The 14,910-nt window shown below is 37.7% G+C and overlaps 2 protein-coding genes across 6 annotated transcripts in view; both read right to left on the reverse strand.

Moving 5' to 3' along the window:
• Positions 1 to 7,194, reverse strand: part of LOC124392548 (BTG3 associated nuclear protein) — a 50,541-nt gene extending 43,347 nt beyond the window's left edge. For 3 of the 4 annotated variants that reach the window (XM_046859688.1, XM_046859686.1, XM_046859689.1), the window contains exons 1-3: positions 7,041 to 7,194; positions 1,404 to 1,485; positions 985 to 1,064 (exon numbers count right to left, since the gene is read on the reverse strand). In XM_046859688.1, coding sequence (XP_046715644.1) covers positions 985 to 1,064; positions 1,404 to 1,479 — 156 coding nt within the window. In that variant the 5' untranslated portion in view covers positions 1,480 to 1,485; positions 7,041 to 7,194. Of the gene's footprint in view, positions 1 to 984; positions 1,065 to 1,403; positions 1,486 to 3,809; positions 4,277 to 7,040 lie in introns of those variants that run through there. The other variant, XM_046859687.1, reaches the window with a different exon arrangement.
• A 2,388-nt stretch (positions 7,195 to 9,582) lies between these two features.
• Positions 9,583 to 13,896, reverse strand: pdcd2l (programmed cell death 2-like). Of its 2 annotated transcripts, none has more exons than XM_046858640.1 (6): positions 13,808 to 13,896; positions 12,682 to 12,845; positions 12,178 to 12,588; positions 11,215 to 11,328; positions 10,138 to 10,295; positions 9,583 to 9,750 (listed from the first exon to the last, which is right to left on the reverse strand). In XM_046858640.1, the coding sequence occupies exons 1-6, from the start codon at positions 13,808 to 13,810 to the stop codon at positions 9,620 to 9,622; spliced, it is 981 nt and encodes a 326-aa protein (XP_046714596.1). In that variant the 5' UTR covers positions 13,811 to 13,896; the 3' UTR covers positions 9,583 to 9,619. The 2 variants fall into 2 exon arrangements, with proteins under 2 accessions (XP_046714596.1, XP_046714594.1); XM_046858638.1 differs by lacking the exon at positions 13,808 to 13,896 and adding an exon at positions 13,648 to 13,801.
• Between the last annotated feature and the right edge of the window lie 1,014 nt (positions 13,897 to 14,910).

A 14,910-nucleotide genomic window follows, 5' to 3' on the forward strand; every position in this document is an offset into this window, starting at 1 on the left:
AAAGTTTATGGACCCTTTAGAACGATCTGGATTTCTCCATAAATGGATCGTAAAATTTAATCTGGATTTCATCTTTGCGAAGTCGTAATATACTAAAGTTGGATTTAATAAAGAACACGCGTAAGACTTTACACTGCCGAGTCGTTTAAATGAGCACTTTTATGAACGGAAAAAGCATGTGATGCCTCAAATGTAGTAATTAGTAAAAATAAATAAATAAATGAATAATCATTTATTGGAAAATGTTAAGCCAGACACATTGTGTAGCTGCTGACCAATACTGAACCACAGGCATTGTGGCCCATTCCTCTCTACAAAACTGTTTCAGTTTTGAACAGCCTGCTTCAGATCACAGAATTTCAAAGAGGTTGATGTCAGTAAAATATGGGCATTCTGAAATGTGGTATGTATTCAGTTTGAGACATTCTGTTGTTGATTTCCTGATTTACTCTTCTTTTGATCAATGTTATGCTGCATGCCCCAACTTATTTTTAGCTTTAGATTACATACAGACTGGTGCAAAAAGTTTGCTCTCAACATTCTCTGAATCACATGGACAATACAACATGCTGTTGATGTTCTAAACAGCAGAGCAATCGAGGATCATGCAATTTCCACTACCATGCTTCAATTTCTACTGCAATGCCTAGCCAAACTGTGTGTGTGTGTGTGTGTGTGTGTGTGGTTTTTGTCTCTTATAAGACAAAGCTGGTCAACCCCACAACTTCAAAAACTAAAATACTGAGCTAATACACAAAGATAACTGTCATTCTTTCTTTTTAACCTTACTTGATTTATAAATTCATAATATAGTACAGTGTCATGTGGTGCACCACAGAGCTAATAAATTCTTTAACCTGTTTTGTCAGGAGTATTTTTTTATCTTTAATGTCTAAAGTTCAGTATTAATCTGCTTCATATCTATTATAATGTAAATGATGTTATTTTTGGATTATGTTATCTTGTAATGAGTGCTAATCTTACTTTAATATCCTGGTTACTGTTTTCCATCCTTGCTCGCTTTCGGTCAGGCTTATCAGCATCCTCATGGTTCTCCAGAACACCTAGACCAATCACAAAGACGATTATCTGACAAATTAAAAAATCTAACAATCCAAAGAAAATCTTAAAATAAGACTATATATAAATAAATAATAATAAAAAAAAATTATATATATATATATATATATATATATATATATATATATTTAATGAAAGATAGGCAATAAATTATTGGGCTAATAAAATGTAAATGGAATTAGGCAAAATGGTTGAAACTGAAAAATAACTAGAAAATAAACATAGTAAATAAATTGCAGGGAGCATATAAATCCAGCCAAATGTTATAGGAAGTTTTGTATATAATATCTATAAAACCATAGTAGGCATTAGTGATTTTTTACCTGCATCATTTTCCTCATGGTTTAAGTCAGCCACAGCAATCTGGACAATCTCCACCAGATCCTGCTCAGACATCATTCAAGCCTGAGAAGTAAAAAAAAAAAAAAAGCACAAACAGCAACTATTAACAAAGCATGTTTTTCACATCTCCACAACATGCATAACCCTCATCTGTCTTTATTCTGCAATGTAAGAAATTATCATTTGCACGCCCTAGGGACCGGTCTTCAGATGCTCCAAATGCTTTATCTCAGAAATGTATACTCCAATTTCTTCTTTGTTCCAAGTTCAGCTTTGAAGTCCAAGCTTTAAACTGTGAACTCAATGCTTTGACTTTTAAATACCCTCGAACAACAGAATAATCCTTTCAAATACCTCCAGATAACTTCAGCATTCAGATGCCCAATACAATTAACCAGCCTCCAGTTTTATGTCGTCTATTTTACTCCAAATGTTTAGGAATTAATTTCGCCATTTTATTTTAATTAATATCCTTTACACGTGGCTATTATGTGTATTGCTGTAACAGGGATAGCAGATTGTGTGCGCTTCCATTTTAAAATGTTTTTGAGAGTCATGTTCAAACATCACGTTTAACTAAAGGGAGTATGTGCTATTGTGGGGTTCAACAATTCTTTGTCCATCCACTTCTGCCAGCTTCTTGACATCACTGACTGAAAACCAACATGAATAAGAATCACCTTTACTGGTAAGTATCGTGGGTTTTTGTTATTGTGTGATGGTGCTATAAAAATATATGATTATATATACATACATATATAATGCAAATAAAAATTATAAAAAATTAGGAAAATTAAATTAAGTAATAAATAAAGTCAGTGACTGAACACATTTTGGAAGCAGATAAAAGATGATGGTGGGTTCTTAGTATTATTAATGAGGTCAGTTGCAGATGTGAAAAAAACAAAAATTTGTAGCGTGAGGTTCAGGTCCTGATGGACTGCTCAAAGTTTGTGTCCAGGTTGAGAGGGTCAGTAACAGTTTTAGTTGCCTGCATCAGGGACCTAAAAGTGAACAGCTTCGTTAGAAGTGGAAAATTGCAGATAATCATCTTCTCAGCAAACTGGATGACACTGCAGTCTGCCTTTGCCTTTAGCAGTTGCAGCAGTGTACCAGATGGTAATGAACGAGGTGAGTATGGACTCAATTATGAGGTGTAAAAGTGCACCATCATTGACTTTGGTAAGCAGAACTTCTTTAGTTGTTCCAGGAAGTACAACCATCAGGCCACCAGATGGATAATATCACACCTGTAGGCAGAATCATCATTTTTAGAGATGAGCCCTATGAGAGTGGTGTCATCCTCAATCTTGAGTAGTCGTACAGACTGTTGACTGGAGGTGCAGCTGTGGGTATACAGGGGAAAAAAGTAAAGAAGAAATAACACGGTCTAAAAGCTATCTAAAACTATTACTGATGGTCTGGGAGTCAGAGACACGCTTTCTCATTTTCATGTGCTATCACCTGTCAGACAGGAAGTCTGTGATCCACATGCAGGTGGAATCACGCACACTTAGCTGGGAGAGCTTTTCTTGTAGCAGAGCAGAGATGATTGTGTTGAAGGCTGAGCTGAGATTCACAAACAGGACCTTGGCTTAGGTTCCTGGGGAGTCCAGGTGCTGGAGGATAAATTGGAAAGCTATGTTAACTTTGCAGTTAGACCTGTTTGCTCTGATGGGTCTGTGATTTGATGTGATTCTGTGATTTTATATGGGGCAGCACAAGGCACTCAAAGAACTTCATTACTACTGATGCCAAAGCGACTGATCTGTAGTCATAGAGTCCTGTAATCCTGGGCTTTTTTGGAACAGAGATGATGGTGGAGGTTTTGAAGTAGGCTTGCACACGGCATATCTTCAGCGAGGTGTGGACGATGTCTGTGAACACTGGGGAAAGCTGACCAGCCCAGTACTTCAGGGCAGATAGAGAAACAGAGTCTGTCTGCCTGTTTTGTGTGAGTTCTATATCTTAAAGACTCTGTGAACATCTTTCTTTAGGATGGAGAGTGTCGTTCTTGTGTTGGGGGAGGAGGGGTGTGATGTGTGAGGTGGGATGTTAGGGCTGTCCCATTGTCTTACAAAGGCGACTGTAATACTCATTCAGGCTGTTGGCCAGATGCAGGTCGTTTGCAGTGTGGGGCTTTCGGGGGTTTGTAGTATGTGAAGTTATAAACATACAGCACATAACCTAATATTTACTCATTACACTCACCCTAACATTGTCTTACTTACCACAAAACATGCATAAATGACTGAAAACAACTGATAAAAAGTGTAACAAAATATATCAAATGATCACAACAAAGAATAGTACAGTTCCTCAACTAAAAATGCCACCTGATAGCTACCAATAGTATAATAGTCAATAGCATGTTAATTGATGCTCACGTAATTAAAACATCTTCTTCTTTGTGCATGTCTTCCCTCACCACATCCAAAAACTTCCTTCTTGGCCTTGTCTGGCAGCTCCATCCTCAGCATTCCTCTTTCTATATACCCCATGTCCTTCCTCTTCACATGTCCAAACCATCTCAATCACGTCTCCCTCATCGTGTCTCCAAATCGTCTTCCTTATTCTTAAATAAACTGTACCAGCACACTCCTTCTCCATTCCTCGGACTCCTCTCACATCCAAAATCTTGTTAAATAATCTTGTTAAAAACTCCACTGCCGTCTCTCCTAAACATCTCCATGCTTCTACATGGTCATCCCCTCCAACCAACTTTCCACTCTTAATAGCTGCTCTCACTTCCTCCTTACCAGTCTTATGCATTTCCTGCTTCATCTTCACAACATCCAACCTTCTCTCTCTCTAATTTTCCTCATTCCTCAGCTTCTCAAAATACTCCCTCCATCTTCTCAACACACTCTCCTCACTAGTCAACACATTTCCATCTCCATCCTTTATTGCTCTAACTTGTAGCACATCCTTCCCAGCTCGGTCCCTCTGCCTGGCCAATCGCCACAAATCCTTTTCTCCTTCCTCTCTTCAAACGTGATTTACTGCGGCTTTACTACATTCAAATGCTTGTTTTTAATGTTTGTATACTTAATTTATGCATATATCATTTAATTATTATGCAAAACGAATAATAGATTTTAGATATATCATTGATTATACCATACTCATATCTTTACAACTGTTTTTTTTTTTTTTTTAATGATTTATTATATTTTATATAATTTTTTAAGCATGGTTGTCAACTTGCCATTCGCAATTATTATTCGCAATATAAATGTTGATTTACACAAATTGTTTCACCTTGCATACTCAAATGCTGTTTTTTTTTCCAGAAACAACCCGATATGAGTGAATTTGTTCAAAGGAGAAATCCCCAATGCACACAACAAGCAGCCACTATAAACTTTATAAAATGTCAGAATTAAAGATAGTTAAAATCAATATGTTGCTCTTGCATTTTAAGTACACTTTTATACATAAATACCCTGAATAAGGGTTTTATATAGTTATAACAAGCAAAACATCTTATTAAAAAAATGTGGGGGAAAATGTATCCGGTTATTCGAGAGAGGTGGGGAATCATCTGATTAATTGTCCAAAATAATCGTTAGTTGCAGCCCTAAATAAGTTATATCTACAAGTGTAATGATTGCATACGGTTATCATAAAACTTTAACACAGCTACACTATATGATCAAAAGTATGTGGACAGCTGAGAAACAGACTGTGTGCACATTCCAAAACCTAACATAGTGTGTAAGAGCATTAATGGGGTGAGAAACTGATGTTGAATGAGAAGGGTTGTTGTGCAGTCATTATCCCACTTCCTTTTAATAGTGTTCAGTGGGGATTTGTTAGGCTCTTTGCTGAAGTTCTTCAGCAATTACTGTCTTTATGGATGACACTTTGTGTACAGGGGAATATCATGCTGGAACAGGTTTGAGTGCTTGATGCAATAAGAGAAAAATTCTTAATGTGTGCTTACAACATTGTGCCAACCATTTGACCCACAGATTGGGATGATGGGGCTGTTTGAGGTGTGCAGTTGGTTAGTTGTATAGTAAACTAGCTCACATTTATCACAGGTAAACACTAGTGAAACTAATAAAACGGAATCGTGTATTGTATACATTTCCGCAGTAGTCAGACATGCATTCTTTTTTGCTTCTGTACCAACTCATCCTACAAATCCCCCTCTAACATGGTTCCAGTTTCTCAGACCCTGACCTGATTGCACAAGCATGAGGACCTGATTTGGATGGAGCATATAGAGCGCTGTTGAGAAAGTCTGGATAAGTGACTCGCCCAAAAGCTATAAACGTGAAAGCTTAAAACCATAACAACCAACATTCTAGGAAAATCTGCTTTCAATGAAGTGAGCCAGGATAGCAAGCAGCTTAATTCAATGGGCTAAATGTATTTAAATTTAACCCAGACACCAGTCTACATCTAGGATTACAAGTAATCACAATGTACCTTAATAAAATATTAGATTAAATTCAACTTTATTGTCATTGTGCAAGGAGAGAGCCAATATACAGAGCCAATGAAATGTAGTTAAAATAGAACCAGAAGTGCAAAAGAGGCCTATTTACAATAAATAAATAGCAGTGTGATAAACCAGGGTATGGGGTCCATATGTACATGGGTGAAAGTGAATAATGTACAGAAGGTGCAGTAGGTAATATGTATATATAGTAATATAAAACATACTGTGCAAAGATTGTGCATGGATGTTATAAGATTTTGTGGAATTTATTTAACTCAAAGAAGCTTCATGAAGGATGAGAACCCCTGAACTACAGACCTTTCCACCCTCCTGTTCTCCTCCAAACCTCCTATTCATACAACAGACACTGTTGGTGCCCTATGTAATACCCGGGATTATTTGATTTGCCTCTCTAGACGATAATAAGTGCTATTTTATTATTAAGGTGCAGGTTTTTTGTGTGCAAATGTTTGATTAACCACCAGCCAGCGCAACAGTGCACAAGGTCAGTGATAACCGCGCGTGAGGCTAATGCTAATCATAGAGCTAGCTAGTTAGCTAAGGTAAAACACAAGCTCAATGGTATTAGTTGGTCTCTCTCTCTCTCTCTCTCTCTCTCTCTCTCTCACACACACACACACACACACACACACACTCTCTCTCTCTCTCTCAACACTCGCTAAAAGTAAATATGCTTTCAATACTCTTACACTCCATAGCAAGTGTTAGCTACCAGGTAGCAAACTAGCCTAGCAACTCCCCAACTCTTATTTCTCCAACAATAGAAGTATACATATCCAAATGCAGTGATGTGCACAAAAACGCTCCTACAAACATATTCCCATGGTCGTCTTAGCTTCTATGCACAATAATAACAAACGTCGCATGCTAACGGAGCAGCTAATGCTAAACACAGCTAGCATGCTAGCCGGCGCGCGCTAAGTGTGAGCAGTGTGTGTGCATGTGTGTGCAGCAATAAGGAAAAAGACGGCGAGTAGACGAGGTGTAAAAAGGCCCGGAGCTGTGCCGCCACATTACACACACGAAAAGCGCGAAAAAACCGCGAGCGCACGCGCTGTGTTTCACTGCAAAACCCGGCGGAACCGTGTGTCAGCGCGAGCGCGCCGGTCTCAGCACACCACCGCTGCTGCGCGTCCGCGTACATTACCGTGTGAACGCTGAATTCTCGTGTTGTTTTGTAGGATTTCGGTAATGGCGTCCTTCCTCGCGAGAGAAGAGACCGTGCACGAATTCCACTCCTTCCTCTGAGCTCCAGTGCGCCGTAAAGCTGAACAGGAGAGAAGCAGAACTGCAGCTCTCCTGCACTGCACTGCACTGCACTGCACCTCAAACTCATTCCTCCCTTCACTGCACTGCACCTCAAACTCATTCCTCCCTGCACTGCACCTCAAACTTATTCCTCCCTGCACTGCACCTGTTTGTGCACAGTTTTACCTCATTAATGCACCTTAATGTGAAGTTCTCAAATTTCCATTTGACCACACTACCTAAACAGTGTATCATATGTGTTTTCCACCTTAATGTTTTTTATGCAACTTGTTCTGCTTGGCTGAAATCTTTCTAATTACACTTAATTTGTAATATATAAGTAGCATCAAAGTGACACAGCAGGTCTTTTTTCTGCCTCAGTTTCAGGGTCTCTGGGTTGTTTTTGGTTACAGTTTGTGCACTTTCCTAGGATCAAATTATTTGTATATAGTTTTTAATAACAGACATTGTCACAAAGCTGCTTTTTAGAAATATATACATTTAGAATATAAATGTGATGTTTTATGTTCATTTTTATATAACTGGATGCTTTCATGTATTTTCTATTGGCAACATCCAGCCAGATAATTATGAGTGATGAAACAAGCTGATACATGTGTATGTTAATTGAATTTAAGCAACCTATATATACATATATAATGTGTGTGTATATATGTATATATAATTCCCAAAATGTAGTACACCCCTTACATTTCAGCAACCGTTTTAGTATATCTCCTCAAGGCTCAACATACAGCCATTATTGTCTAAATAACTGGCAACAGAAGTGAGTACTCCCTAAGTGAACATGTCAAAACTGTGTTCAAAGTGTCAATATTTTGTGTGAGCTCTATTTTTATATAGCACTGCCTTAATCCTCCTGGGCAATTCACCAGAGCTGCGAGGTTGTTTTTGGGATCCTCTTACACTCTGGAAGCTGCTGGATGTTTGACACATGGTGCTTTTCTGCCTTCCACTTGAGGACGCCCCACAGGTGTGCAATAGGGTTCAGGTCTGAAGACATACTTGGTCACTCCATCACCTTCACCTTCAGCTTCCTCAGCAAGGCAGTTGTGATCCTGTTTGGGGTCATTATTATGTTAGAACTTATCTTTTAAAATTCTGTAAAGTTGCTTTGAGTTAATGTCTGTTGTGTAAAGCGCTATAGAAATAAACTTGACTTGACTTAGAAAACTTTAGCCAAGTTTCTGAAGGAAGGGCATCATGTTCTGTTTCAGAATGTCACAGTTTGGAATCCATCCACAACAAAACAGACCATGGTGCTACCACCACCGTGTTTTACTGTAGGCAAGACACAATTTTCTTGGTACATCTCACCAAAGCATTTCCACACATGCTGAACACCATCTGAACCAAACAAGTTTATCCACAGGACATGGTTCCAGTAATTTATGCCCTTTGAAATTTTGTCTTCTGTGGTCTTTCGTGTGAGCCACCTTCAGAAGAGGCTTCCTTTTAGGACAACCTCCATGCAAACCAACTTGTTGCAGTGTGCGTCATATGGTCTGCACATTGACAAGCGAACTTTCTGCAGCTTCTAAAGCAATGCTGGCAGCACTCATGCATCTGTTTTTTTGTTTTTTTTTTAAAGCCAGCTTCTACACCTGACACACAGCACGAGGACTCAACTTCTTTGATCGACCCTTGTGAGGCCTGTTCTGAGTGAAACCCGTCTTGGAAAACCTCTGTATGACCCTGACCACTGTACTGTAACTCAGTGTCAGGGTGTTACCAATCTTATTACAGTCGAGGCATCTTTGTGGTGAGCAACAATTAGAATTTCCTAAATTCTCAAGAGTTTATTGTCATGAGGTGCCATGTTGAACATCCAGTGGTCAGTATGAGAATGAAATATAAAGCACCAAATTTTAGCTGCTCTAATACAATATACACAAATGAATATGTTCCTGTCAAGCAGACAAAAACATGAACATGATGAATAGGACATGTGGCTTTTTACATGATTATACGACATGCTGTTATGACTTAGGGTGTACTCACTTTTGTTGTCAGCTATTTTGACAATAATGGATGTATGTTATTTTCAAAGGACAGTAAATCTGTACTGCTATACAAGGTGCACATTGACTACTCAAATATATTCACGTTTCATTTCTATAGTATTGTCTCTTGTGAAGATACATGAAAATGGCTGATGAAATGTGAGGGGTGTCCTCACTTTTGAGAGATACTGTAAATATTGTGTTACATCACTTTGCATACACTGACCATTTCTTGCCTATTATTCCACATTACACTGTTTTTACATTACACAGTTTTTACATTAGTTAAATAAGAAAGAGTGTTTTATTCTGTATATGTCAATTGTACATATATTATTTGGCTAATTTAAACTTAGTACATTGGGATGCACAAAACATTTTATAAATACTGGACAATAAACAAAACAAGAAGCATGGTTTGTTAATTTATGTTTTATTATCTTATTTTTTACTATTATTTAAAGAGCTTTTGGTCAGGATCAGTTTGTACAACATGGAATTCCTCAATAGGACAGCTTGATCCAGATGTCCAACAACTGTCTCTGCAGGTATAAACCAAAACAGTTCCAAACTCAACTGCAGGCTCTGTGGAGGCCAAAAAAAGAGAGAATAGAGTTAATCACCAGTCTATACAACACACATGTTAACATTTTAAACATTTATATGGAATTTCTAATCTGGTGTGTTTTGCATTTTAGTGTAATTTCCTTGAAAGGGGAATGCCAAAGTTCAAAGGAAACGTTGTAATATGTAAGCAGTTTGTTTCTAAATGAGTATAAGTGGAAGCATAAATTCCTAATCTTATTGTTGCTGTTCTTTACACATTATTAGCGGGGATTTAAAAAGCAAACATAAACAGTAAATAAATCATAAATTCTGACGAAAGTTTCACACTAGAAGCAGTGTGATCAAAATGTTCAAATATAAAGTTAAAAAAATTAAAAAACACTATATAGATTTCATCAGACAAACCTGAACTTAGCTGTGTACTGCGCAGCAAACTGACCAGTGCTGGCATTAACTGAAATTCAAAAACTCTAGGACTGCCGCAGTGTGCACAAGGAGGCACCATCTGATTTATGTTTGAAGGAGGTTCCATTATAAATAATGGTGTCCCGCTCCAACTGTATCTGTAAGATCCAAAAGCAAAACATGTAACTAAGGGTAAATTGGTACTGATAGTGGCATCAGTCTGACTCCATATGAACACACTGGATGAAATGACAATTGGACTTGTTTCTTAATGAATGATGACAATCAAAAGAAAGCCGACTGCAAGGTACTGCAGCAAACACTTTCTAAGTGAGAAAAAATGTGTACACAAAGGCTTGGTTAGTGACAATAACAACCGCTATTAAATCTTCAAAAAAAAAAAAAACTAAAACAATTAATTGAACAATAATATGAATGAAAACACATGCACCCATACTTTGTCCAGAAGAAATCAAGAAAAAAATTAACACATTGCATCACTACATACTACCAAAACACATACAAATGATTGTCAAATTGTTCAGCTCTGGAAATCATTATTTCTTTTTACGCCACTATTACTGTAATGCCACAAATTAAAAAAAAAGTCTGCTATAACTATGTCTGCTGTAGTTGAGGTTGCACTCAGTTTTTGTTTATTTTTGTGTTCTTTCATCTAATGTAATGCTCACATGGAGTCAATGGCTTATTGTGTAAAAAACTTTAATTTAATTAACGATGCAAACCAAAAAACAGGGTCATACTATGTGCTAATGAAAAACCATTAGTCAGTGCTATCTAATCTTTCTGACTGCAAAACATTGTAGAGGTCCATTCATTTTCCATGCCTCATTAATAATAATTCCTGTAATTCCCATAGTCTGTTTTCTGCTACCCTAAATTAACTTGCATTAAATCGCTTTGATGCAAGAGTTCTCCATGGGAACTGAAATCCGGACCTCATTAGTATACTAAAGGAAATGACTGCACTAGTACTCAATTCATTGAACAGAGGATGCTGATAGTTTTTTAGTTTATCGCCAAAGTTCTGCCTATTATCCACCTCATTACACTCACCGAAGCACTTGCTCTGGACAGATCGAGATTTTCTTCATGAAACTGGAGAAGACTGCATCTCCATGTTTGGCTTTGGTTTTTTCATATGCCTCGTCCCCTCCTTCACCTTTACAGCTAAACAAAAATATATATATATATATATTAGAGACATAAAGTCATTTCTAAGATAAATACAGTTTTTGGAATGGAAAAAACTAACAAAAAAAAGTATAACTGGTTCAACATGACATTATTTAATTATTTCTAAAACTATTTCTAAGACTGATGATCTTAATAAAAGTTCAGGTGATGATGTCATTGTACACAATCGTGGCTCAAACATATTCAAGGATAAAATAGCTGTCAGCTTCATTCAATTGAGTTCAAATGCAAAAGTTCTGTTTGAACTCGGAGGAAAGCCAGACCCTCTGATTAATATAAACTCCACCGAGATGTGAGTGGGGTCCAAAGTCTCTGTGACATCAAAAGGAGAATTAAGTTCATCACAGTGATTGGTCTTCTCCAGAGAAGAGCACTAATTTTGGCTTGTGGTTCTTCTTTTGTATAAAATGAATCAGCCTGAAGGAAAATCAGGAGCAAGTCCAAAGTTAGCTGTTTTATTTTTTCAATCATCAACTCTTTCCTTATTTGCTCGACCTTAAGGCAAGCAGTAGTAATCACATCAAGACCACTAAGGCAACATGGTTCTAAAAATTAGCAGTCAATGCTTAAGTTAACATTAACCTTTTAATATGCAGTGAAGAAACACTGAAAATTAATGCTTATATTCTTCACCCTATTAATAATAAAAATAAATGTACAGAAAAAACTCTGTTTTCTATCCCAGGAAATAGAGAGTGCAAGGATGGATTACACCCTGAATAAAATAATCAGTCCATCACAGGGGACTGTGAAGGCTTATACAAACAAACAAACAAACAAACAAACAAATAAGCAAGCAAGCAACAACAAACCTATTCTTACCATGCAATCTCCCTGACAGCCACACCCTCCCTCTCCTCATACGCCTTCAGTAGTTCATTAGCATGATCCAGATCATTCTGGCCCCAAAGATCTGTCTCATCCACCACAGAGACGTAGAAGGTCTGAAAGGTGGGAGTATCTGTAGGTGGTCTGGCAGCTTCAACACCCGTTGACACGTTTATACAGAGGTCTTGAAGCCTACTGCTGACTTCCAGGCTTGCTGCAAGAGTGTTTGTCTCAAGCAGAGTTGTAAGAGTCTGCTCATTGCCCACATTCTCCTCGGAGTCTATTCCCCAGTCATCTGCATCGTCACACCAGTCTGTGGTGGAAACTGGTGTTCTATCGGAAATCGGACACTGTGAAGGCTCTTTTATCTCAGACTCCAAACACTGTGAACGGAGCGCTTTCCAGCTAAGCACAGGAACAATCCATAAGAATAAAATCTTTACCTTGAAAAACGCACCAAACAACTAACTTTCCAATAAACAGGAACTGTTAGCTCACCTTTCTGGTTTGCACTGACACTGTGGAGAGGTGCAGGCAAATACATTAATGGTGCGGTGAAATGGGGACACCGCAAGGGGGCAGTATATTTGAACAACATGACTAAGGAACCCACCACAAAGCGTGCACTGATGATGTACGTTAGATACACCAGGCATCAGATCCTGTAGGGATAAAAATAATACACGTTAGTATAGCAAGACAGTCAATATAATATTAATATAATTCTAATATGACCTAAAATACTAAAGACAATATTTATCTGTAACCTCTGTGACTGATTACTTGCTGTTTATGAGTGAACACATGAGAGTGGAGCTGAAATGTATTAATCCAGTTCACTGAACTTATTAAAAAAGTGTGGAGTTGTTTCATTTGTTTTCATTACTGGATGTGAATCATCGTATTATTGTGTATGCAATGTAAAGTTCGAGCTTCAGTGTAATCCGAGGAAAAGATTATGAAAGTTTAAATAAAGCAGGACTCGAACCAGGTTTCTTCAAACCCCACAGAACATGAATATAACCACACGACTACTGGCCGAACCGGAAACCAGCGTGTCTAAACCATTATAAGACGTCAGATTAGGTTATTTTAACTTTATATGATTTTTTCTTTAAAATCTGATCACACCACAGATGTACATAATCCACATATAAGCCTAGCACTAACGTGTTTACTCCTGTGGGTGTGTAGAAACCTGAAAATTCACTGTTTATTTATAACTTCATCCTCAGACACCTTGAATCCTGTAGGTATTAGATTGCGATTTATAGCTTCTGTGTGGAAAATGATGGCAGATTTCCTACAACTGGACGAAACCGCGTGTTAAATCTACTCCATGTTACACCACTGAGTTAATAGCAATGCTAAGACACAGCTAGCTAGCAACGTTACCCATGTTGTAGCTGTAGCTAAGCACTCTTTTCTACGGCTAAAAGGAGACATTTAAAATCTCGCTCTTACCGGACATCCTCCAATTTTATTTGTGTAATAATAAGTGTCTTTCTTTTTATCGAGTGTACCGTCACATATTCCTATAAGTGGCGATTCCTCCATTATCGCGTGTGTGTGAGCTGTGATACTGAACCCACATGTTCCTCCCCGTGAACACACTTGAGCTCACCATAGCTTCAAGCAGCAAACGGGTCAAACCCCCGACTCACTCACGCACACACTCACACACACGCTTTCTACTGTATATAATGATGTCTAACGTGATTTTAGACAAACAAACAGTTTAGACAAGACAAGGATAAATCTACACATTAAGCCTGAACAGTCCAAACTTTCCTTCACAGTCTTTTTTTATTTTTATTTGTAAGACATTTGCACACATTCCCAAACTCCTAACCAGGTTTATTTCTACCTTTTAACCTTTCGCATTATTATGTGTTTCAATCATGTGTTATAAATCAGCATTTTTACAGCAAGTGATTAATGTGAAGCATCAGTAAACACAATGCACCTGCTCTGAACGTCTAAGGAGGTGATTTGTCATGAGTAATAAACGTGTCAGAAGAAAAGATGTTCAGGTTTTGAGGTGGTTCCCATGCTAGAACAGGCCATAAACAGGTCACTTAATCGCACCAATTGATCGCATGATACTTTTTTGGATGAGTGATGGATGCTTTTGCCACTGTTATTTTATTAAATTGAAAAGAAGCTAGGTGTTCAGAGATATTGTTGGAGAAGAGGTAATAGTTGGAAGATGGTATATAATGATTGTACTTTCACTGTGTTTTGGGGGTTTTCTGCTGAATAGAGTCCTTGTTTGTTGACACCTCAACCCTGGCTCTGGAACATAGTTTATTTCTTTTGCTTGGCATTTTATGTTTGTTTTGCTTGGTCCCAGGGACCAAATCACCTGTACAATAATTTCACAAAACCTAACAGTACAGATTACATTTCATGAACATAATGCAGATATTCAAATATTGGTCAAGCTCTAACAATTTGTACAGTAAATATATACTGGTCTAACAGAGCATCTTATTCCCAACCTTCCCACCATCAGAACACACTAGACCAATTCAAGTCACTAGTGAAAAAGGCTGATAATGCAATCCAAAACCAGAACAGCTTTAATGAGGTTTGTATTATTCAACAATCTGTTTGTGACCCACTGAAATATAGAGCATGCTGTGAAACTGTAACAGCAACTTTTTTAAAAATTATTTGATTTAATCAGATATGTAAATGAAACTACCGGCCTTTCACAAAGCTGGA

This window comes from Silurus meridionalis, chromosome 10 (assembly GCF_014805685.1).
Source record: "Silurus meridionalis isolate SWU-2019-XX chromosome 10, ASM1480568v1, whole genome shotgun sequence".
Lineage (NCBI taxonomy): Eukaryota > Metazoa > Chordata > Actinopteri > Siluriformes > Siluridae > Silurus > Silurus meridionalis.

Bases quoted from the DNA above. Each gene is read 5' to 3' on its own strand.
- pdcd2l (XM_046858638.1), bottom strand. From the start codon at position 13,740: ATGGAGGAATCGCCACTTATAGGAATATGTGACGGTACACTCGATAAA. The intron at 11,329-12,177 runs GTAAGAATAGGT...ATTTTTGTTTAG, and splicing joins GCTGTCAGGGAGATTGCATG to CTGTAAAGGTGAAGGAGGGG. The intron at 9,751-10,137 runs GTTTGTCTGATG...TGGCCTCCACAG, and splicing joins CAGTACACAGCTAAGTTCAG to AGCCTGCAGTTGAGTTTGGA.